This window comes from Aquarana catesbeiana, linkage group LG02 (assembly GCF_042186555.1).
Source record: "Aquarana catesbeiana isolate 2022-GZ linkage group LG02, ASM4218655v1, whole genome shotgun sequence".
NCBI lineage: Eukaryota > Metazoa > Chordata > Amphibia > Anura > Ranidae > Aquarana > Aquarana catesbeiana.
This window is the reverse complement of record NC_133325.1, coordinates 666,690,635-666,715,760: the sequence shown is the minus strand read 5'-3', so window position 1 is coordinate 666,715,760 and position 25,126 is coordinate 666,690,635. Positions and strand designations below refer to the sequence as shown.

The 25,126-nt window shown below is 40.6% G+C and overlaps 1 protein-coding gene across 2 annotated transcripts in view; it reads right to left on the bottom strand.

Moving 5' to 3' along the window:
• The window catches only part of PRPF8 (pre-mRNA processing factor 8), a 37,813-nt gene that overhangs the window by 6,141 nt on the left and 6,546 nt on the right, over positions 1-25,126 (bottom strand). For both annotated transcript variants that reach the window (XM_073616632.1, XM_073616631.1), the window contains exons 4-37: positions 24,878-25,042; positions 24,093-24,311; positions 23,755-23,967; positions 23,537-23,662; positions 23,350-23,455; positions 22,660-22,850; positions 22,457-22,576; positions 22,180-22,369; positions 20,549-20,668; positions 20,234-20,368; positions 20,019-20,148; positions 19,731-19,927; positions 18,671-18,877; positions 18,399-18,562; positions 18,051-18,177; positions 17,742-17,934; positions 12,462-12,649; positions 11,998-12,236; positions 11,764-11,910; positions 11,076-11,286; positions 8,930-9,046; positions 8,157-8,404; positions 7,837-8,016; positions 7,608-7,743; positions 7,340-7,509; positions 4,890-5,019; positions 4,636-4,782; positions 4,369-4,529; positions 4,021-4,212; positions 3,680-3,917; positions 3,448-3,576; positions 717-830; positions 440-613; positions 57-250 (exon numbers count right to left, since the gene is read on the bottom strand). In XM_073616632.1, coding sequence (XP_073472733.1) covers positions 57-250; positions 440-613; positions 717-830; positions 3,448-3,576; positions 3,680-3,917; positions 4,021-4,212; positions 4,369-4,529; positions 4,636-4,782; positions 4,890-5,019; positions 7,340-7,509; positions 7,608-7,743; positions 7,837-8,016; positions 8,157-8,404; positions 8,930-9,046; positions 11,076-11,286; positions 11,764-11,910; positions 11,998-12,236; positions 12,462-12,649; positions 17,742-17,934; positions 18,051-18,177; positions 18,399-18,562; positions 18,671-18,877; positions 19,731-19,927; positions 20,019-20,148; positions 20,234-20,368; positions 20,549-20,668; positions 22,180-22,369; positions 22,457-22,576; positions 22,660-22,850; positions 23,350-23,455; positions 23,537-23,662; positions 23,755-23,967; positions 24,093-24,311; positions 24,878-25,042 — 5,718 coding nt within the window. The remainder of the gene's footprint in view (positions 1-56; positions 251-439; positions 614-716; positions 831-3,447; positions 3,577-3,679; positions 3,918-4,020; positions 4,213-4,368; positions 4,530-4,635; positions 4,783-4,889; positions 5,020-7,339; positions 7,510-7,607; positions 7,744-7,836; positions 8,017-8,156; positions 8,405-8,929; positions 9,047-11,075; positions 11,287-11,763; positions 11,911-11,997; positions 12,237-12,461; positions 12,650-17,741; positions 17,935-18,050; positions 18,178-18,398; positions 18,563-18,670; positions 18,878-19,730; positions 19,928-20,018; positions 20,149-20,233; positions 20,369-20,548; positions 20,669-22,179; positions 22,370-22,456; positions 22,577-22,659; positions 22,851-23,349; positions 23,456-23,536; positions 23,663-23,754; positions 23,968-24,092; positions 24,312-24,877; positions 25,043-25,126) is intronic.

The following is a 25,126-nucleotide window of genomic DNA, read 5'->3' as shown; positions in this document are numbered from 1 at the left end:
ATTGAAACCGATATGGTGGAAAATAGGCTTACAATATTAGAAACGTTATGTCTTACTTGTTTTTCTTTCCGTAGTCAGCTAAGATCAGATCCTTTAGTTGAACTTCTACCTTGATCCATTCCTCATCAGTCAGTGTGGGCCAGATATGATGAGGTTCAGTGATTGTTGTCTTGTCTGGCTTTAGGATGACTTTTGCACGGTCATTGTTGACATGCAATGCTCTCAGAATTAGGATCAGTCGAGAGAATGCCTGCAAGGCAGATTATAGTCCATTTTAGTTAAAATGACCAAAATAATATTGCCTGACCTATCAGTGGTCTTAAAAAGTATCATGATGCTGCCTAAATACTGCACTGTTGTACATAAGGCTAAAACACATTCTAAAAACAGCCATTCCAGTTTTACAAATCTTAGCGATAGTAATACTAGAATCACATACTGTGTATGAAGAAATGGTCTTCAGCCAGTCATCATAGAGATTGAAAAGAACCATCTGGGGCTCTGTAGCTTTAAGAATCAGATCTCCAAACTTTTCCACCTTAAGACAGGCCTGGAAAGGCAGCTGCAACTCAGAGCCTTTGATCACGATGTTTGGAAAGTCAAGCAAGTGCACCTGAAATTTACACAGGAGAAAATGTAATATGCAATGAGAGAAATACAGAACTAGAAAACACCCTTGAAGCAAATTCACATGGAAGTTAAAAATGGGTTTTTACCTCAAGAGGATCCAACATGCCCTTCCTGGTGACAATGATCTGTTTCGGCTGTTCCTCAACTGGCAAAGAACGAATCAAAGCAGCAACTTCTTCTGCAGTCTTCCACTTGGCCAGCTACAAAGGGGTAATCAATTGCACATGGTAAAGAACGAGCCGCAATAGCTTTACCGGAACATCCATATTCACACAGAGATAGACCACACATTTCTTTCAATACAAGTTTACTTAAAGTGGTTCCAAAGGCAGAAGTTTATCCTAATGCATTCTATGCATTAAAAAAAAAAAAAAAAAAAAAAAAAACCTTGTGGTCAGCAGCCTCCCCTCGATCCACCAATGTGCATGAGAGCCCTGGCTGTCCGGGACTCTCCCTCCTCATTGGCTGAGACAGCTGCGGGCACCATTGGCTCCCACTACTGTCAAAGTCAGTAAGCCAATGAGGAGAGGGGGTGTGGGCTGGGCCGCAGCTCCAAGTCTGAATGGACACAACAGAGCAGTGTCTCAGCTCCCCCCATAGCAAGTTGCTTGCTGTGGGGGCACTCAGCAGGAGGGAAAGGCCAGGAGCGTCGGCGAGCGACCCAAGATAGGAGGACTGGGCTGCTCTGTGTGAAAACCATTACACAGAGCAGGTTATTTCTAAACAAAAAAATAAATACAAAAAATAAACACACTAAGAATTTAATATCACTTTAAAATAGAACTTCACATAAATTGGGAGGTTCTGCTTGTTTGCCTCCTCCACCCTCCAACTTTTGAAACTATTTTGGAAGGATCCCTGGACAGAAACGTGTCCTATTAAAAAACTCAGCAGTTACAGTATTGTGTAGCTGCTGACTTATTTTGTTTCAGACTGAAGAACCGCTTTAAAGCGACACTAAACTATATTCTTATTCTCCAAAAATATTCCACACACATCCTCCACTTAACAGCCCTGTAATCAATTTTTTATACAATTGTTACCCAATATGTATTTCTATCTCCTTTTAAACGTCCTTTGAACTCGAGAACCTCTTCTTTCCCCCCCTCACTTCTGTTTGCTTGTAATAAACAGTGAATTTTCGTTGCGGTCATGAGCACTGTTCTATGCACACTAAAAATCCCAAAGTACATCTCAGGAGCTAGCAAGAGGGTGGCTATGTTCTGTATACAGTGGAGAATGAATGTAGCACCCTTTAAAAGAATACAAATCACCGTATCGCAAAATAAACCAAATATTTGGAGATTTGTAGGAGGCAGAGAGCAATGAAACATAGTTTGAGTAAATTATAGATACTTGAATAGTTTTTTTTCCCCATAAAACCAGAGTTTGGTGTCACTTTAAAAAAAAACTAGCATTTCAATGCAACAGCCTGACCTCCTGGAGACTGCAGGGAGGTTTTAGCTGAAGAATGTTTGTCTTGCCATCTGCTGCACCCCTTTAATTATCTTGTGTAACCTTCAAAACTAAGCTACCTGGAAAGTGGGGTGTTAGAAGAAGGTATGCAAACCTCTGACTTTGTATTTAATAAAATATTTACTACACAAAGCACACTTCAGGTTTTAGGGCCCTCTACAAGAAGCTGTAGATTCCTGGCACCAGGCACCGGAGTGTGCATGCTACTGTACTGAACCCTCTTGCTGCCAGGGCCTTTTTTTGCACACATGATAAAATTGACATTTTAGGCCTGGAGAATAAAATAGTTGTAGTTCCAATTTTGTAGGTCACATATTAGCATAACAGTTTATCAGATGTATATTTTTTGGTAAACAATACACTAAAATTAATTTTTGGTTCACACAATTGTCACATATTAGCCAATTTTTCAATAAATAAAGGAGGGAGATTACGCCAAGCAAACAGATACCCAATATGTCACACCTTAAAATGCTTGTGGCCATGAAATAGAGTCAAACTTTGGAACACAATACCGTCCATAGGCGACTGCCCCCCACTACACTCTCTATTGCCATCATGTAGAGGACCAGACTGCTTCCATCTGAAAGCCGGTTTGTAATGTTAACATACATGGGAGTATGGGTATACACCCCCCCCCCCCCGACATAAGCCTTGTGTCTGTGGCAGCCAAAGGGAAAAAAACAAACACACACACACACACACACACACACACACACACACACACACACACACACACACGGGTGTCAAGGTGTCTTAATACAAGAGTGGTGAAGACAATAAAATCCACAATATTTTCACTCTCTTATAGAAACAAAAAGCACAAACTAAGAAAATCACTACAAAAGGAGGGAGTAAACATAATTACATTTTAAATGCACTCTAAACCTGGCACATAAGTTACATCCCTACGGCTCTTTTCACACGTGGCAGTCCGCTGATCCTTGCTGAGAAGGCAGATCGCTTATGCAGAACAGACACAGCCTGCTCTCCTCTATGGGCGGCTGTATGAAAACGGGCCGCCTGTCCTTTAACACCTGACTGCCATCCAATCCAGGCAGATGGGGGGGGGGGGGGGGGGGGGAGGATCCCTATCCGTCTGTTCTTAGCAGACAGGATCAGATCGGTTGTCAACGGGCACATGCTGGTTGACACCCGCTGCTCCATAGGAGACTGGAGGGTCCAATCCACTTGAAAAAAAACAAAAAACTGACAGGCGGACCCGTTCAGTCCGCCCCCTCCCCCCAAACCCATGTGAAAGGGTCCTAAAACAACATATTTCAAAAGCAGATGCTCATGTAGATAAGACTGGTTCTATTTAAGGCTTATTTCAAAACATACCTGACCCAATCGCTTCTGTCCTGCCCAAACAGAGGTGTGAATAATCTTCAAGAAAAGCTGTCCAGTCCTGGGGTTAAAGATGAAAATAGCCCCATTTATGGGCTTAGTTGTTAAGTTACCTTCAAATGTCTAAAAATAAAGAAGAAAAAATAAAATAAAAAAAGGAATGTCAATGGTCTGATGTATAAAAAATGTTGTATTACCATTTGTGACATGCACATATGAGCTGTACCTTGTGGATGGTTACTCTGTACACATTGGTGTCATCCACAAACCAAATGATCTGATTGGAGAAGAGCTCGCCATAGTTCTGAGAAGACAGATAAGGCTCAGTGGGCTCTGAGGAGTACAGCTGTAATCCCTTACGGATGCGCTCACGCAGCACATAAAGAGCAGGATTAGCCTTCATTATCTTGGCCATTGCTTGCTGAATAAGAGGTTTCCCACCAGGAAACCAATTCCCATAAGCACTGAAAAAGAAAGAAAATGGTTGCTCACACAAAGTATAATTTACTAATTCCAGCCAATAACTTCTGTGATGTGTGAATATCCATGAAGGCGACATTGGCTCACCTGTGGAGGTTATAGGCCAGGTCTATGGCAATCAGCACACCAGTAGGTGATGGGTAGATACTCATGTTATCAGTGGTGTAGTCCAGAAACTTTGCACGGGCATATCGTTCAATGTCATGAGAGTCATAGTCTCCCCATCTCAACTGGATATCAATCCAGTACTTCTGTGTTGTGGTGCTGTCCATCACATCCCTATATGGAGAACATATATTAAAACCACTAGTTGACATTCGGCAGTCGTTTGCTAAAACAGTATCTTACAAAAAAAACACGAACAAAAAAAAAAAAAGCACACAAGTAAAACAAAACTATGCAAAAAAAAAAACAAACAAAAAAAAAAAAACGTACTTGGAGTCCGCCAGTAGAGAAGGACGAGACACATTCCACTTATAGGAAGCGAATAGCAAGATATCAGCACAAGATGAATTCATCTTATAAGACTTTCTGGGGTGGATGGTCTCCTTCTGGACAGTCTCAATCTCCAGTGCATCCAGCTCTTGGTCAAACACCTGAACCACAAAAATAAAAGCAATTACTTTGTCCGAACTATACAATATTAATAAAAAATAAATAAATAAAAATAATCAGGGCACACACAAAATTAAAATGACTCACCTGGCACAGATCCATTACAATGCTCTCATGGATCTTTTGCCACAAGTGAGCCCTGAAAATCTGAATCAAAGAGATCTTCAATGTGGGAATTTTGCCGTGCATGAAAATGCCAGTCAAGTCCAGCTGCACCTGGAAACCAACATACACCTACAAAACACAAAATCTGGGGTGGTTAAACAAAGATAAATAAAAAACAAAAAAAAACAAACAACCACACACAACAGCAACTTTTACATCTCTAATGATAAACATACATTGGCTCTGTTGATTGTAGGGGACCACCAGAGAGTGAACCTTCTGTTGGGGATCTGATTCAAACCAGACCTCTGAGCATTGGTTAGTTTCTTCCATTTCATCGATTCCTCAAAGCCGCTGGCTTTTTCCCTGGTGAAAAAAAAAAAGAGATTGACAATGACCGAGCATAAAATATATGCAACAAACAATATATGGATGGCACATGAAAAGGTCTTAACATCTGAAATCCTCACCTCGTAAAACAACCCATTCAGTTTAAAATAGAAATGAAAAGGCAAAACACTTGAATATAGAGATATATCTCTCTAACCGCAGCAAACTGATCTTTTCAGTAAAATACCCGTTTATTAGCTTGTCAAATGTGCAATTTTTCTAATTAAAAATCTACCACTGTCCCAAGACTTGCTGCTAAAGCTGGCCATAAACTGTTAATTTCCTTTAGCCACACAAACATGGATAGAGGAACCCTTCCTCCCCCACCAGGACATTCTGATAGTTGCATTAACAGCTGTCAGAATGCACAACTAATAAGCAGCTGCAGTGGAGACAGCCACACACGGATCAAAATTTTGACCAGTGTACAACCAACCAGCTCATTTGTTTACCACTTCAGCCCCAGAAGGATTTGCCCCCTTAATGACCAGGCCATTTTTTTCAATACGGCACTGGGTCGCTTTAGCTGACTATTGTGGTCATGCGACGCTCTACCCAAACAAAATTAACGTCCTTTTATTCCCACAAAGAGAGCTTTCTTTTGGTGGCATTTGATCACCTCTGCGGTTTTTTTTTGCGCTATAAACAAAGAACGACAATAAAAAGTATTCATCAGTTTAGGCTGATATATATTCTACATATTTTTGGTAAAAAAAAAAAAAAAAAAAAAGTGATAGATATATATATAGCGAGAGATAGAGATCACTCAATAGGCGTAAATATTGATTGGTTTGCGCAAAAATTATAGCGTCTGCAAATAGGGGATAGATTTGTGGTGGGACTGCGACATTGCGGCAGACAGAGCGGACCCTTTTTTGGGACCATTGACCTTTATACAGCAATCAGTGCTATAACTAGCCACTGATTATTGTATAAAGGTCACTGGCAGGGAAGGGGTTAACACTAGGGGGCGATCAAGGGGTTAAGTGTGTTCCCTCATCAGCGTGTTCTAACTGTAGCGGGGGTGGGGGGAATGGGATGGCAGGGACATTACAGAGATCACTGTCCTCGATCACTGGGAACAGTAGATCTCTCATGTCTCTTGTCAGAATGGGGATCAGCCTTGTTTACAAAGGCAGATCCCCATTCTACCTCTCCATAGCACGATCGCGGGCAGACAGAGTCCGCCCAACACTCAAGCACACTCCCGTGGGTCGGGCGTACAGCTATGGCGATTTGCATAGGAGAGCCGACCTGCCATCATAACCACGGCAGCTGGTCGGCAGGTGGTTAAACAGCCAATGGGATAAATATTTAAAAACAGCTTTGATAGATACTGTTAACCACTTCAGCCCCGGAAGAATTTACCCCCTTCCTGACCAGAGCACTTTTCGCGATTCGGCACTGCGTCGCTTTAACTGACAATTGCGCGGTCGTGCGACGTGGCTCCCAAACAAAATTGACGTACTTTTTTTCCCACAAATAGAGCTTTCTTTTGGCGGTATATGATCACCCCTAAGCTTTTTATTTTTTGCGCTAACAAAAAAAAAGCGACACTTTTGAAAAAAAAAAAAAAAAAAAAAACGCATTATTTTTTACTTTTTGCTATAATAAATATCCCCCAAAAATATATAAAAAAACAGTTTAGGCCGAAACGTATTCTTCTACATATTTTTGGTAAAAAAAAAAAAAAAATTACAATAAGCGATTATTGATCGGTTTGCGCAAAAGTTATAGTGTTTACAAAATAGGGGATAGTTTTATGGCATTTTTATTAATTTTTTTTTTTAAATGGCGGCGATCAGCGATTTTTATTGTGACTGCGAGATTATGGCGGACACATCGGACATTTCTGACACATTTTTGGGACTACTGTCATTTATACAGCAATCAGTGCTATACAAATGCACCGATTCCTGTGTAAATGACACTGGCAGTGAAGGGGTTAACCACTAGGTTGCAGTGTAGGGGTTACGTGTGTCCTATGGGCGTGTTTCTAACTGTGAGGGGCATGGCTGTGTGTGACACGTGACCGATCTCTGCTTCACTGACAGGGAGCAGAGATCAGTGACACTGTCACTAGGCAGAACGGGGAGATGCTTGTTTACATTAGCATCTCCCCGTTCTTCCTTCCCATGAGGCGATCGCGGGTATCCCCACCCGCTGGCCTCCTCTTAAAAGGGGAGCGTACAGGTACGCGATTCTGCCTGTACGAACCCTTCTGCCGCAGTATATCTGCGTGAGGCGGTCGGCAAGCGGTTAAGGAACAAAAAAAAAAAAAGGTAGACCACCTTACCAGAAGAGACCTTCCCATGTGGGGAAGTATGTGCCTTTGAACAATGTGTGCTCCAGAATCCCCTCCACGCCTCCAAGTGCCTGGATCATATCTGTACGGTAGTTATTCAAATTCCAAAGCTTTCCATCATGACGCTGATGTGTCCACCAGAATGGATTCTGTTTCAGTACCTGAGGGGAAACAAAAAAAAAAAAAAAGTGTAATTCACAGAAGCATGAAGCATATGGAGAATCATGTAATCAAAACTAAAACTAATGACTTTTAGTACCTGATACTGTTTGAAGTCTGTACGGACTCTCCATCCCTTGTCATAGGCCAGGGTGTGCCTGTCCTTCTGGAACAGGGTGTTAATTCGTGGAATGCCTCTATCCCATGAATCCTCCAAGTCTTCCAATGTAAGACGTCTGAAACAAAGCATACATAAAAATGTAAAAAAAATGAAGTGTTCTATGTCAAACAACTTGGGCATCAAAAGGGACAAGCTTTAGGATATTCACCTGTTCTGAGCGATGGCCTCTTGCCTTTTCAGAGCGTATTCAGCCCAGACTCGCTGAGAGTCAATGAACTCACTCTCCCAGGGCTGAATGTAGCGATACAAGTTAGGGATCAGCTGATCCTCCTCATGACTCATACCTGAGCGGAAATGGGTGATGCCAACATCTGTCTGCTTTGACCACCTGTTAAATGAGGTTACGAAGAAACAAAACAATGAACAGTATTATACATATTCCTTTAAGAGTATGAACAACCTGGAGTTTATTAAACAAGCTACACAAATCAATGAAATATAATTTACACTGATTAAAAAAGACGTTACCTGAGGTCAGACTGTGGGATAAGCACGTGTCCCATAGACAACATTCCTAAACCACCAAGCTCTTTGGGAGTGTAGAAGACCACAGGAGGGAAACGACTGGGCATCTTAGAGTTCAGACCAATCTTAATTCTGGTTTGGATTTTGTTTTCACATTTCACCAACAGATCAAGCAACTCCTGTGTGTTTACCACAGCCTCACGGAAATAAGTCATCAGGCCTATCAAGGCAGTATTCCACTTGTTCACAATCTGAGAAAACAAACAAAATTAGTACCTTTGATGCAAACATTGATAAAATAACCAATAAAATCTTGCGTGTGCATGAGCAATCTAGCTCAGCCAAATCCTATAAAGTTGAGTCAGCCTGGGTTCACACATATGCCATGTCAGACATTGTATGCGATTCGCACCCGCATTGCTGTGCAGCTCACATGCGATGTCTGTGAACTCATTGGATTTGCATGAAAATAGTGAAGGAACCTCCCCCCACACTGGAATCCGATCACATGGGTGTTTCACACCCATGCAATCCGATTCCTGTTCGAATTCACAGTTGGCACTTTGATCTGCAAACCGATCTGTAGGTGTCATTACTTTGTATTGACAACCGCAGCGGTTCGCAGAGGGCAGTGTCAACAGTTTGCAGGGGAGATAATGCGGGAACCGTGCTAGTTCCCGCATAGCATATGTGTGAACCAGGGCTTAGCAGATAAACATTAAAAACTGACTAAACACTGGCTGAAAATATTTGCTATACTATAAATTACAACCTACCTTAGTAAATGTAGTGGATCCTGAAGCCATCAGAATTTGACGAACTCTGTTGTGGAATCTCTGCATGGACTCATCATCCACTCGCAGGAAACACTGAGCTGTACGTTCTTTGGTCACCTACAAAAGCAAGATATTAGCCTATACCCCAAGTCAAGTGCAGCAGGCAGCCAAAGCAAAGAGCCATGAAAGCAATTACTTCTTGCACCAACCACAGTTGTAAAATAAAATACAATACAAACTGAACTCCAGTTTTGCAGCTAGCAGTTTATTCCCAGGAATACCTCCCAAAAGGTCATATCACAAAGACTTCCACAAGCCTACAGTTACTATTTTAATTTCAATAAATCTTTGTTTTACAGTGTTAACTAGATAAATAAATAATGCAAGGCCAAATGTTTTAGAACAAGGACATAACAAGTGAGATGCAAACAGCTGAGTAGAATAGACATGAAGCAAGTGAGTTATCACTCAAAAAACATATTTGCAAACACTCAAGGTTATAAGTGGCAGGACAGCATGGTATAATAGTAACCTCGCTATAATTGGCCCTCTTATGAAAAGACAGAAGAGAGATGGAAGAAGATAGGGAGGGGCAGGGGATAGTGGGGGTTTGTTTGGGTATCCTGTAGTCTGCTTGGGGTATTTCACACCATTATCCAACTAAATCGCAAGTTAAATATAAGTCTATAAATAGTAGGTGGGAGAAAAGGTTTGACCCAAGGGGTCCAGATTTCAAGTTATCAAACATGCTTGAAATAGAGCAAACTGTAGTTGAACATAGGAGAAAGCATGAGACTGGCTTCTCAATATCATGCTACAAGCCATGCATCATTTCCACTGAAGGTGTAAACTGTACTATTGGTCTGGCCTACTGCTACAAACCTTGTACACAGGCATATCCGACAACTGATTACTACGCTAAGAATACTCAGAACGTACATCGACAGTACAATAAGTCTCTCCAGACATGCCACAGATTCCCTCACACTGTACTAAGGTCACCCATAAATTAATTTAGTATAGTTAAAGACATTTTTTTTTGTTTCGGATAGAGTGGAAAGAGATTAGAAAACCTGTCTTTTATTGCTGTCTGCACCCCCATTAGAGACATTTACTCTCTTTGTCCAGTTTACCGTTCTCAAGGAGAGTGAAAGTGAAGGAAAATCCCAAACGCTGGTTTTTCACCAGAATAAAAACAGAGGGGAAATCTTCCAACATGAAGACTCCGGTGAAAAACAGGGATTCCTTCACTTTGAAAGAAGCTAGAATGCATTAAAAAGGTAAAAAACCTTGAGGTCATTTGAACAGAAATCTTTAAAAGCTTTTGGTTTTGTATGTTTTTGTTAGCGCACACACACAAAAAACACTATTTAAAATCACTCATAGTTTTAAGTATATAGACACCTCTGGGAATACATCCATGTGTAATAAATGCATATTCTATGGTTCCTATATAGAAAACTCAACTACACAGTTGTCCAAACATCTCTACTGTATGAACATGTCTGAACGTTTCCAAGTCCATATAATTTAGTAACAAAGACATGGCTGCAGTCACTAGGTGGATCATGTCTGCTACAGACTGTAATTTTAATGTATGCCATCTGTTGGTTAGAACAGTCCTGAACAAGTTCCATAAAAAGCTGACAACCAAAAGAATTGGGCAATACAATTCAAACTATTATATAAATAATAAATTATTAGATAAATAATCTGTTAGGGCTGTATTGGCTAGCTGCCAAAACTGGAATGTGATTGATGTTAGGTCTTCATTCCCTTTTAATGCGCATACACACGAGAATGGATTGTTTTCTTGTGAGGGACAGTACTCTGTTATGGCATTGTGGGCAGTGTCTTGTGAGTTACAAATGCAGGCCATTGCCTTTTTATTACTAGCTTATTGACATGTCAATAAAAAAATTGATATATAATGCATTTTTCTGCACCACACTCGAGGGCTTTTTTTTAGTTTGAAAAAGGGAAATGAAAAATGATTTTCTGTGCATCATTGAAAAGACCTGCATCTTTCTAGTGCAGAAAAATGAATTGTCTGTGCATATAGTGTGAATGAGCTCTAAAACAAAATGACTAGAGAGAAGCAAGATCTTAACACTGGCCCTGATTACATTCACCATGTATAGCAAACCTCATTCTGCAGGTTCCAGACTCCGTCTTTATGAGTGAATTCCTCATAGCTTGTACGGCACTTGGGAAGAATTCGGCACTCAAAGCCGCACATGTTGAAGAGCAAGTTGGGGTTGTCTTTACTGTACACAGACACAAAGCTGTTCTCCCATTGTACAGTAGTGACAGAACGAGGAAGACGGTTTTTAATGTCCCAGAACACAGCGCGGCCACTAAGAAGAGATTACAAAATAGTTAGCCTGGTATAGACTTTAAACGATTTTCAATATAATAGGTTTAGGAAAATGAACAGCCCCATTAGAAAAAAAAAACACTTTTTTTTTTTATGTATACACGCAAGATTGTAAAAGGCTCTTGTATATGCGTTTTCCTGCATCTGGAGAACACTTTAAAAACACAATTCTGCAGACTTTTGATGTGTGGAGAAGTTGCATTTGTCCTGCTTTGTGTTTCTTTGGCTGCAGAAGGTATGTTAGTGGTGCAGGCAAAGTGGGTCAAGTGCAACCTTTTGTATTAAAATGCTTTGGAATAGGGATGTTTTGGAATGCAAAATAAAGCATTTGTCAACATTGCATATCTACACGATGAAATGGTACACAGCTAATGAAAAATGGGGAAATATTTTTTTATGTTGCAGAACTCACATCACAACAATGGCTTTACTGGTAAGCAAGATCTAGACTACTTACAGATTAACATCATGCTTCATAAGTCTCATTCTGGCATCTCTTGGCCAACACTTTTTATTGTTGTACCCTACAATGTTCTCATTATTGGGATCTGGATGCTCTGTAAGGTACCTCTGAATAAGATCTCGAGCATCATCTGCTGAAAATCTACAACAAAATTAACATAACAGCAATTAACTGCATGCATGGAGTGTTCAGAAAATGCGATTGTTAAAGTGCTTAGTTGCAACATACCTGAAAAAAATGTGGATGCGATCGATGTATCTGCAATACAGGCGAATAGGGTGAGCAGCTTCTGTGGCCACATCTTGGAAACTCAAGAAATCATTTGGCATTTGAGGTGGGCCAGCCATCTCACTGGCCCTGTGCAAACCTAGGACTAACAGATCCATCACCAGACCATAATACTGAACAATGAAAGAAGCAAACTGGAGTCCTCGAATAATGCCATAGGAGTTTGTGTGATTCATGTCCTACAAGAGGGGTAAACATTTGAAAAATGAGAATAAGCTTGCAATATAGGTTACCTTTAACAATTTGTTTTTAATAGGGTCGCAACACTAAAGGCACTTAGATACATTGCCAATGTGTGTTCCTGGATGTGAGATTACATGCAATTCCTATTCCTGCTCACAGCTCATACACTGTGCACCAACTCAACTATATAATCTATTCAAATTTTGCCTTCACATACTTACTTTGTAATTGATCACAACGTTGTTTTTGGCTGTCATGTAATCAGCAATGTTGTGATCGACAATTAGACGCAGAAGACGATTCAGCAGAGTCAAATCGATCTTTTCATACATCTTCTCAAACCGAGACTCCAGCATTACATTGCATTCTCCTTCAGTAGTGTCCCACACATCCTGTAAATTGTTGATGCCTGCAATATACAAAATTTGAGGTCAGCTTTCTAGCACAGGACATTTCAATTATGAATGGACTGGCAGGTTAAACACCTGGTTTCTTTTGTGCCGCTACAGCAAGAGGTCTACGTTGGAATCTCCAATTTTACCCATGTATCATTCTGAGGACTAAAGAATCTTGGACTGCATGTCTATCATGGCATGGTCCTCCATCCCCAGATTCCCCTCTCCTCCCTTATTCAAGGCCAATTTGGTGGATACTTCTGCACACAATAGGAGGAAACTCATGAAGAGTCAAGCAGATGCTAAAATGTCACCTACAAATGCTATAAAAGTCCACAAAAGCTCCTACTACTAATAATGGGACTTGTGGCTTACCAAATGATCATGACCACATCCAACTTTGCAACTGAATGGCAGCAATTTCAGTTGCAAATCATTTTACTGCACTTGCAAGTCTCATGCTAAAGTGTGCCGAAGCCATATCATCAGACTGTAATGCCCCGTACACACGGTCGGACATTGATCAGACATTCCGACAACAATATCCTAGGATTTTTTCCGACGGATGTTGGCTCAAACTTGTCTTGCATACACATGGTCACACAAAGTTGTCGGAAAATCCGATCATTCTGAACGCGGTGACGTAAAACACGTACGTCGGGACTATAAACGGGGCAGTAGCCAATAGCTTTCATCTCTTTATTTATTCTGAGCATGCGTGGCACTTTGTGCGTCGGATTTGTGTACACACGATCGGAAATTTCGACAACGGGTTTTGTTGTCAGAAAATTTTATAGCCTGCTCTCAAACTTTGTGTGTCGGAAAATCCGATGGAAAAGGTGTTATGGAGCCCACACACGGTCGGAATTTCCGACAAAAAGGTCCTATCACACATTTTCCATCGGAAAATCCGACCATGTGTACGGGGCAATACAGAGAGCCAAAAGCAGCACTGAAGTATAAACTGGGGCAGTGCAACAAGGAATTCAGTCTGTGACTGAAAGGCACGTTTCAAAGATGCAATATCGTAAAGAAAAGCATTTGCATTGATAAATGTCCTCTCAGTATTATACAATCCTACAAGAAAATAATACAGTTTTAACCTATAATAATTAATAACTAGATTATACTCAATACAATACCAATTTATCAAGATCAGCCAGACTCTGGATCAGCGTCCATCTTCAGCTTGTTCAGTTAAAAACTGAACTTTATCCATAACAACTTGATAAAAAAATAATGTTCTTTAGCAAGGAACATACACCCTAATTTTGGTTGCATAATTATTAATGTGCTGGAAATTGCCTACAGCAATGTTCCTGTTTCTTCTTGCCAGAGGCTGCCTATTTGCTGAAGCCCAGAGCCAGCAGTAAATCATAAAGTGGAACTTAATCCATAGATTTATTGGTTTCAAAAAACAGCTGCATTCCTGAAATGCCAAGATTGCTGTCATATTTGTATTGATCCTTAACCAAACTGTCAAATCATCTAATGGCTGGATTCATAACTGATCACATGTGCAGCACCATGGCGGGTGCAGATCAAACAAAAGCAGCTTCCTTGGCTGTAAGCCCCGGTTCACACCTAAACGCACATCTAATTCGCATAGCAGGAGAATGTGACTGGCTCCCTATGGAGCCGGGTCACATATCTCCGGGGCGGCTGCTGTGCGTCTTTGGCTCAGTTTCAGGGCCGAATTCAGGCATAGAATCGGCCCTGATTCGTCCCTGAAACGGGGAACAGGGACGCACAGCGCTCCTGTACGATCCGCAGCCCATTGTAGTGTGAACCCGGGCTAAAGGATAGGAGGTGTTAATTCCGCACTAGGACTGTCATATCGGCCACTACAAACTCAGCAGTGCCTAAAATGGAGAGCAACTGATCATGTGCAGAGCAGGTGAATTGGTGTATTACTGGATTTTAAACCATATAGACATTTTTTAATGATTTTGCTATAACTGCAAAAGGACCAGCCTAAAGTGATCTAGCAGGACTTAAATTTTATGACTTAAAGTGGAGTTCCACCCACTTTTACAACTCTTCAGCATCCCTCACTAAACTGTGCACTGTAAACAAATTGGATATTTTTTTTCTCAGCACCTACTGTATATCTGCTGTATTCATTTTTCACTTCCTCCTCCCTGGCCGCGGCCCATCGCATCATTTCCCGTTTGCAATGCCTTCTGGGAAGGGGCGGCAACTTCCTCTGAAACTGTCGTTGCTATGGAAACCTGACCTGAAACCTATTACACTGCTTGTGCTGCACTGAGCATGTGCGAGATCTGCAAGGATGAGATCCAGGAAGAAACAGTCTGGCTTCAGATGCCCACACTTAAGATGGCCACGGCCTGCTGTAAGTTTATAAAATAACAAACTACTGCTATAAACTAACAAAACAGACCTTAGTTTACAGACTAACTTTACTAGAATACATTAAGCTTGTGTATTATAGGGGTATTTTTATTTAAAAAGTATAATTTTGGCCGGAACACCACTTTAAGTTCCACTTTAAGCTTTGAAAATGAAAGATTGATTGGTTGCCATGCACATCTGCTTGAGACCCTGGCCGCCCGTTTTGATAAATTCCTCCCACTATAGCTTTCCTTTAATTGCTCAGATTGGAGGATAATACGGTTGTGTTTACTGCTATTGCCCAGTTAAGAGTTTATTATTAGATTTAGGGTGAGATTAAATGTAACTTAACATGATGAAGTTTAGGTGTTAGGGTAGAGATAACAGTAAAATTCACAGTTAGGATATTGTTAAGATATGGCTGCACATATTTGCAATTACATCTGGAAGTTTTGTACAGATGTAGCGATATAGCTTAAAGCTCCCTACATCTGCCAACAGCATTTTCTTTTAAACGTAATAAGCTTTCAGAAAACGTTAAAAATGTAACCCAACACAAAAATGACCAACAAAAGACACTCACATGAGTGTAGACAAATGGGCTGCACACCCCATAAAATGCATAAAAATACTACGAGAACCCCCTACTGGGGCTTTAAAGCAGCCAATGAGATACAGTGAAGATAGTCAAAAAATTCATTTTATTGGTACAAAAAATATAAAATATTATAAAATAAATGGATTCTGACTATTGAAGTCAGGACATGAACTGAGTACGGCATAAAAATTGCAACGGACAATACAGTGTGTTTTAAGACAAGAATTTTGAGTATTGAATCCTTAGAAATTACAACGGACGGTGCCCGTAATTGGGAACAATATACAATATAGTGTATGTAGGACAACAAGAATTATGGGTATTAAATCCTGACGCGTTTCGACCCTCACTGGGTCTTCTTCAGAGGACAGTTGTCAACTGTAGAGATGTAAGCATATATCAAACATAGCATAAAACTCAACAATAGTAAACCTATGTATATACAATGTAACATATCAGCATAAATTATATAGTTACCTATCAGAGTTCCCGACAGTTGAAAATATTTAAAATAGTATGGTTCCTCCTATGTCCTTTGTCTCCCCCGTGTCGGGCCAACTCCCCAGAGTGCGGGTGATAGACCAGATATGCCTTGCGAGGGATCACGCTGGCATTGCCCCCCACGGGGGGGGGGGGGGGGGGGGAGGAAAGGGACAGCGGGTGGCCCGAGCTGCACCCAGGTAAAGTAGCGGTGGTACTAAAAACAAAATTAGAAGCAAGGAGTCAATTAGTTCCTCCAAAGGACTGGCAATTCCCCTATTTGGGGGCAGTATACTCATATTGGGATATAGGTCCATGGGTATGCAGGGAACAAAAAGTGCAAGGGGCAGAAGAAAGGGGGGGGGGGGAAGAAGGGAAGGGGAAAAAAAAAAAGAAGGGGGGGGTGGTGAAGGAAAGCTGGGAAGGGAGGAAGGGACGTGTGGGGGAGAAAGAAGGGAAATGGATGGGTACAAACGCAGGAGGAAACAGTGAACCCCACAGTGTGAAAGGGAGTGACTAGCAGGAACAAACTAGCAAGGCTTGCTTGTTTGTTCTTGCTAGTCACTCCCTTTCACACTGTGGGGTTCACTGTTTCCTCCTGCGTTTGTACCCATCCATTTCACTTCTTTCTCCCCCACACGTCCCTTCCTCCCTTCCCAGCTTTCCCCCGCCCCCTTTTTTTTCCCCCCTCCCCCTTTTTCCCTTCCCTCCCCCCCCCCCCTTTCTTCTGCCCCTTGCACTTTTTGTTCCCTGCATACCCATGGACCTATATCCCAATATGAGTATACTGCCCCCAAATAGGGGAATTGCCAGTCCTTTGGAGGAACTAATTGACTCCTTGCTTCTAATTTTGTTTTTAGTACCACCGCTACTTTACCTGGGTGCAGCTCGGGCCACCCGCTGTCCCTTTCCTTCCCCCCCTTTGGGGGGCAATGCAGGCGTGATCCCTCGCAAGGCATATCTGGTCTATCACCCGCACTCTGGGGAGTTGGCCCGACACGGGGGAGACAAAGGACATAGGAGGAACCATACTATTTTAAATAAATATTTTGAACTGTCGGGAACTCTGTGATAGGTAACTATATAATTTATGTAGATATGTTACATTGTATATACATAGGTTTACTATTGTTGAGTTTTATGCTATGTTTGATATATGCTTACATCTCTACAGTTGACAACTATCCTCTGAAGAAGACCCAGTGAGGGTCGAAACGCGTCAGGATTTTAATACCCATAATTCTTGTTGTCCTACATACACTGTATTGTATATTGTTCCCAATTACAGGCACCGTCCGTTGTAATTTCTAAGGATTCAATACTCAAAATTCTTGTTGTCTTAAAACACACTGTATTGTGCATTGTTCGTTGCAATTTTTATGCCGTACTCAGTTCATGTCCTGACTTCAATAGTCAGAATCCATTTTATATTTTTTGTACCAATAAAATGAATTTTTTGACTATCTTCACTGTATCTCATTGGCTGCTTTAAAGCCCCAATAGGGGGCTCTCGTAGTATTTTTATGTAACCCAACACATTTTTGAAATTTCACTCTGTGACACCTAGTTAATAGCAATCAATCGAAATCTTATACATTTTTACAATACAAGTTTTGAAAAATTTCAGTAGGTTTCTTAAAGTGGTGTTATTGCAGAAAGTAGTGTCTATAGTTTACCTTGGCACCACTTGTACACAAGTAAAGGAGGGGGTTCTGTGTCTGCAGGTTTGATCCAAGGAGGGAAGAGTCGCCTCTTGTCTGCTTCATACCACAGATATTGATCCAGGTAAGCATCAGTGATCTTCTCGAGAGGCTCAACATCATAGACAGGGACTAGGTGACTGTAAAGATCCATGAACTCTATTCCCACCTTAAAATTGGTTAAAAAAAAAAAAAAGTCAAAAATATGAAAATCTTGCAATTTACAAATCTTAAAAATAAATAAAATCATCTAAAAACTACAGGAGAGATCAAATTGCCCATTACCTCCTTGAAAGCTCTTTGAGTGAGCAAGTGACGCTTGATTCTGGACAAAGCTTCGTGGGGATTGTCATACGCTTGTTCAATCAATCCCAACTCTTCTCTTTGAGACTGATTTAAACGGGACTTCACACTAAATCAAGAAGAATCGAGTTTCAATGGACATAGAAATAAAAAAATGGTACAATCATCTGCAACTGTTCAGCTTAAACATAACAGAGTATTTTATCTGCAAAAGTGAAGTATGGAACTTCCAATAAACACTTTAGAATTAAGCATACAACACTGTAATGGACTACTGCAACCGATTGCTAATAAAACCACTTGGGTTAATGTAGAGGGCCACATAATTACCTGTATGCTTCCTTCAGTCTCTCAAGAGCCAGGATGAGCAGTTTAGTATCATGTTTGTAGGAAAGAGGAGGGAATGGTATAGGAGAGAACCTTCTGCTTTCCAGCCAGTGCACTGTGGTGGTGTATACTGCTACAGCCTCTTCAGCAGTGATGTAGGGCCCATCCTAAAATCGATCAGAAGCAGTTAAACAAATAGCAAAATACATTCAGCTTTTAGTATAAGGATGTGATTTTTTTTTTTACATCAGAAATTCTAGCACTCTAGTGCTCACCTTTAGGTAGTTGTGCTGTCTTTCTTGCTCAGCCTTCAGGTACAGACGAGTCAAGCGGCCCAGGTTCTTCTTACACACGGTTTTGTCCACAGTTGCACCACGGCGAATACGCTCTCTGTTGTAATGGGCAGTGTTTGTCCACCAATCAGCCTTTGCTTTTACATACCGGAGAATCATGTTCTCAATAGGTGTAGGAAGACCTGGTACCTAAAAAAAATAAAAATGTTTAAGCAGTTAAAACTTTTAAATAATGCAAGGACCCAGTAATGTTTTTAAACCTAAAAACACTGACGTTAGCACTGTTTTGCCCAAACAGCTTTTTTTTTTTTTCCAGACTTCTCTAGTGAGAATAAAAAGATAATGGGGGCTATTTACGAAAGGCAAATCCACTTTGCACTACAAGTGCAAACTAGACTTGAAATTGCACTGAAAGTGCAGTCGCTGAAAATCTGAAATGGAGGGGAAGCTCTGCTGATTTTATTATCCATTCATGTGCAAGCTTAAATGCTGTTTAATTTCCTTGCATGTCCCCCTCGGATCTACAGCGGCTGCACTTCCAAGTGCACTTTCAAGTGCAGTTTGCACTTGTAGTGCAAAGTGGATTTGCCTTTAGTAAATAACCCCCAAAGTGTATCTTCTCCTCCTCCCATTGTACAGGGGCAGGCTCTCACAGTGCTGATCACTGTGACAGGCTCATCGCAGTGATCACATGGTCAAGAGATAGTCCTTGTGCACAAAGCTACACATATATGCAGTGCCCAGTAAGAAAGTCAATCGTAAAGGGGTTAAAAGACAATATAAGTATTACTTTGTTAAATAAAGTAAAGACAAAGTTATTGCCGAATTATCAGGTTAACAGTCCAAAAGGGAGAGTACAGATGTGAGAGCCCAAGTGTTAACCAATTACACTGGAGATATTATTGTGATTATCGGATTTGAATACAAAAAAAACAAATTAAAAAAAACAGAAGAAAACAAAAAACACCTTTGAGCCAGCAACATTTTTAAAGTGCTAAAATATTTCAAAAGCAAAATTATCTAGGACATTTTCTGCATTCACCTTCCAGGGAATGTTTGCCTTCCAGCATCTCCAGGCTTCACTCAAGTGTTGCAGGATAGTCCTTGCTTTATTCTGCTTGATACCCTCTGGCATCATGTCCAAAATGTCATGCATGACGGCTGCTCTCAGCTCAAGATCAAAGTGAGATTCCACTCTCTGCTTCGTCACTGTTTTTGCTACCCCCTTGGAATGACGACCTGAGAAAGGAGAAGAGCATGTATAAGCACAGAGAACAAATACAATTCCTAGAAGTCACAGAGCTGCAGTTAAAGAAAACTTATTACTAACCTTCAAACTGTCTAGCCAGAAGATTTCCAAGCCACCTCTCCAGCAACGGGGTGATGCCACGCATAAAGAAAAGCCAAACTCTCCACCCAGCTGCCCAAAAGCCACAACCTGGTCCTTTTCCCACTGGACCCTAATTCAGAATTAGGGGGGGAGAAAAAATTAGCATACAGTCCTTGACACGAGTCAAAATAAATCCAAGCGTAAAGTGCACTTACTGTGTTAAACCTGTAATAGATTAAGTGTTTCAAGTCTTTGCACATTCGGATCTGTCTCATAAGTTTGTACTTGTATCTGTACATGCCAGTCAGCTGGCCCACGTGGGCAAAGATGTACTGAAGTCCATCTGATAACTTAAAATACACAATAGTTACTCTAGACTGCCATACTACTTTTTTTTCATTTTTTACTACATGCATATAGATTTTGGCAAATGCTGTCAGAGGAAAAAAAAAAAAAAAAAAAAAAAAAAAACAACACACACACACACGGGGGTGGGGTATGTAAACTGCTTAAGTGCACCATTGATCTACCTGGAAGGCATCCACGTTACCAAGCCTATACTGCACATGACTATCCACCACCAGTTTGGTCAGACGAAGAACCTCTCGGCACAAATGAAAGGCATTGCCAAATCGAGACTTCTTACGCTCCTGCATGAAGATATACGAGAATGGTTAAATAAAGTAGTCACTCAGTAGATCAGAAATACACACTGTTTTATAGGGAAAAAAAAGGCAATCAAGTAAAACAGGAAACCAGTGCTAAACTAAAACACAGAAACTGCTATTGCTGATTTTTCTAAAAATGCTAGCTGCCTGGCAGCAATTATACTTTAACAGCATCGCATTCTGAGGTTCAAGGGGTATACCCTTCTTCCTCAGAACTTGTATCTGATGTGGATTGGTGTCCAGGTCCTCTTACTTAAAACTTTTGTTCCTGTCCTGTGAGCTTTAACCACTTCAATACCAGGCACTTACCCCCCTTCCTGCCCAAGCCAATTTTCAATGATGTCACTTTTTAAGTGACAATTGCGCGGTCATGCTACACTGCAGCCAAACAAAAATTTTTATCATTTTGTTCCTACAGAAGAGCTTTCTTTTGGTGATATTTGAACACCTCTGGGGGTTTTATTTTTTGCTAAACACATAAAAAAAAAGACTGAAAATTTTGAAAAAAAAATAAATAAAATTTTAGTTTGTTATAAAATGTTGTAAAAAAAGTATGTTTTCTCCTTCACTGATGAGGAAAAGCCGATAAACTGCTCTTCCTGTTTACATCATGATCAGCCATGATTGGACACGGCTGATCACGTGGTAAAGAGCCTCCCTCAGAGCCTCATTACTGAGATCGGTGTAGCGGTGTGTCAGACTGACACGCTGCACCACCGATCGCCGTGCCCCCCCCACGGGGACACGCCAGCAGTTGTCCTGAAGGACGTCATATGACGTTCAGTCAGGATAACTGAACCACCACCTGGCCATCATTTTTCTATAGGCCAGGCGGGAAGTTGTTAAAGGCCTGAGGCTTGACTCATTTGAGTGTAAGTTTTATTTACTTTGGACATTAATAAATGGTGCATTAGGTAATGCACAAGGGCTGATGTGCCCTTCTTTTTCTATCTTTCTATGCAGAACTCTTTTTGGCGACCCAGTGTTTATTTTTTGTGGCCATTTACTTTTTACATAGTTGGTTATATTCTTATAAAATTAATAAATGATGAAAGAGTTCTTTAAAGTGTTTGTAAAGGCAGAAGGTTTTTTTCTCTTAATACATTAAGATAAAAAGCCTTCTGAGTGCAGCAGCCTCCCTAATACTTACCCAAGGACCATCTAGATCAAGCGATGTTGCATGAGAGACTCGGCTGTCCGGGACTCTCCCTCCTCATTGACTGAGACAGCAGCGCAGCGCCATTGGCTCCCCCTGAGTCCCAGTTTGTCTGGTTTATTCTTTGCCAGACAAAGCAATTCATATATGTGTATATAAAATGAGTACTTTGCTACTTGCCTTCAGCTTAAAAAAAAAATATATGTCTGCAAAGCATAAGAATTCTTAAATCTTCAGGATGTAAAGATAGCCTTAATCTATAACTTGTGATTGTTTAAAGTTGCCTTGCAAAGCCCACATTTTTTATGTACTGATACTCATATGTATGTAGTTATACCTTGGTGGTGAGTGTTTTTACAGGTTTCAAATTGAAATTGTAGTCCAAGTGAAGGTAATTCAAGTTCTTTCTGTGGATCAGCAAGTTCAGCATGTTGTAGCCTTGGCGACAAACCTGAAGTCCAACCTCCACCCAGTCCAGCTTAGTGGATTGGAAAAACTTTGTAGCTTTGAATGAGCGGAATAGATACCTGAACAAACAGATAAACTGTTAAGATACCAGAAAAATACAATACAAAAAAAAAAAAAAAGCCACTTAGCCACTCAGGGCAACTCACCTTTTTTTCTGGGCCTTAGGTGGTCTATGTTTAAGAGCATTAAGGACATAGTACTTCAGCAGTTTCTGGTAGGAGACGCGAACTTTAACAGGCTGACCAGCTGGACAATGCTCCCGGTACCTTTAACAAATCAGATATGACTACTTGAGAAACACAAACACAAATTTAGTATTAACATGTCTGAATGCCATGACAGCACTTACCAGTTCTTCACCAGAGGTATGTCAACAGCCCTTCGTGTTCTACCAGACCTCAGGTTGAACGGGCGAGGCGCCCAAAGCAGGGCTATGCCATTGGCTGTGTTGTCTGTATAAAGAGGAGTTTCCTTGAGGAATGGCTCCACATATTCTGGTAACTCAAACTCTTCATCATCATCTGGTAAAGGCTCCTGACTCTAAAGGAGGATAGAATTACATTATGTTACAATAAAGGATACTTAACACAAGTCCATTCAGTAAGAATACACAATCAAGGGTCTAAAAGACCTTTCTCTATGGATACAGCTACAGTGTAGGTATGTAAACTAGTGAAATTTGATGGCGATGTAACTAGGTACATTTTTTTTTAAGTTCCGACTCATTTGTTTCAAAAAATAAAACTGAGAAAGTTTTACATAAGATTTATTGTATTTGGATGGGATAACAGTCTGTCATTTATTACAAAGTGACTAAAATCAAATTGCATTTTAAGTGGCATTATCACAAACTTGAGAAAATTTAAGGGTTCACAAACTCTCACAATTGTGCTCAAATAAGACATGTCCCATTAACAGGAATCGTGAATTGCATCAAGACAGATTGCAGAAATCAGAACTAAAATTTGAATAGCAGTTCCCCATTTCAAATCAAGGTTTGTAAACTTTCATTTAAAATTTAACATAATATAGCACTCACCTTTACAGAATGTCTATGTGATATGGGGTTGATAAGAGGATCAAAATAAAAAGCTGGAAGATCAGGATCCTCTGTTTTAATGAAAACCACATTTGGAGTATGGTACCTGTAAGATGATGTAATGTTGTGGTGAACTGGCAATCACTGTATATAATGATGTGTCAAAATATCTGGCTCTATTCCTTACCATGTCAGATGCACATGATGAGGGAGATTGTTGTACAGATACGGAAATGCGATTTTGTACTCTGTGCGAATTGGCTGGCGAATAATGATTTTGTTAATATCATTGAACTCATTCCAATCCTCATCCCTAAGAAAAAAAAAAAAAAAAAGGTTACTGGTGAAATCAAAAGGATAAACGTTGGATATTAAACCTAAGTTGAGAGTATGTTTCAGACTTACTGCAAATTTATATCGCGAACCAATGGCTCAAATTTTGGCCCACCTGGAATTGCCATGTTTAAAGCCTTAGATGTGAAAAAAGCTTTCAAATCAAACAGGTAAAAGTAGTTGTCATCAACAAGATCTGTGAGCAGCTGATTGGCCAGTCGGTACAGAGTCGACATCATAGGAAGCGTGAATTGCCAACGTTGGTATGTTGTCCCATTCACATACCTAGAAGGTAATTGCATAATTGGAAGTTATATTTTTTTTACTTGAAATACTTTATACAACAAATCGCAAAGGAGAACGCTAAAGATTTAATGAATGTTGATATCACAGAGTGTGAGAAGTCTTACTTTCTGTTGTCTCTTAGGGGCTGGTGATCATAGAACCAGTCCATGACTGGAGCATCCTCTTCGTTGTCCAGCTCCAGCTGGATAGCCTCCAGGGGCTCCACATCAAGAATGTTATCAGCATAATCCAGAGGTGGCTCTTCATCATCAAAGGGGGGAAATCTCATCCTCTTGAAATGACGTCTGTCTCGCTTTTCTCTCCTCATCATGATCCACATTGACCTGTTTGAAGAGTTGTATGGGACACAGTGACAAACAGGCTAAAGCAGGAAGACTTCATCCAGCCAAACATCATAAAATAATCTAGCAAGTGTGCCAAATGTGGCTAGAGCAACCTTACTCATAGCAATTAGAAATCTACTCTACTTAATAACCTACTGCTAATTCTTGGGAACGAAAGCAGAGGGAGAGATGCTACATAGTTAGAGGAAACATTCCAAAATGAGGGAAACTCATTAGAAACTCTTTCCGCACACCACCCGAAAAAAAATTGATACTAACAAAATAAATTAGAAATCTGCTGACAGCTTTGAAGTGCAGCAGCTTTCAGTAAACCCTGCCACACTTGTCCAAGCTCCAACACTGCCAGAAAGTGACAACGCTTTGCCTGACATTTGGTCAAATACAGATATGTCCAGGAACCTCTGAGTGCCTGCACCTCGTATCCTTCAGTGGCTTTTTTCCCCCCCAGAGACATTATTATAAACATACCACTAAAACATAATAAAATGCTGAACAATGCATATTAATAACACAAAAACATACATTGGGAGTACAGCTTTTCTTACCCCCATTGTGCTATGTAAACAGGTTCTATAACCCAAGGGATCTCATTGACAAAAGAAATAGCTCCAGTAATATGATACAACACTGGCACATCTCTAATCTGCTCCCAAGGCATGGGCATGTTTTCTAGTAATTTCAGCACTGCATGTGGCATGTACTTCAGAGCTCTGAAAAACAAATGCACAACAATCTATATAACACAACTGCAATGGAATTTGGCAACAGATACATAGGTAACTATAGGACTAAAA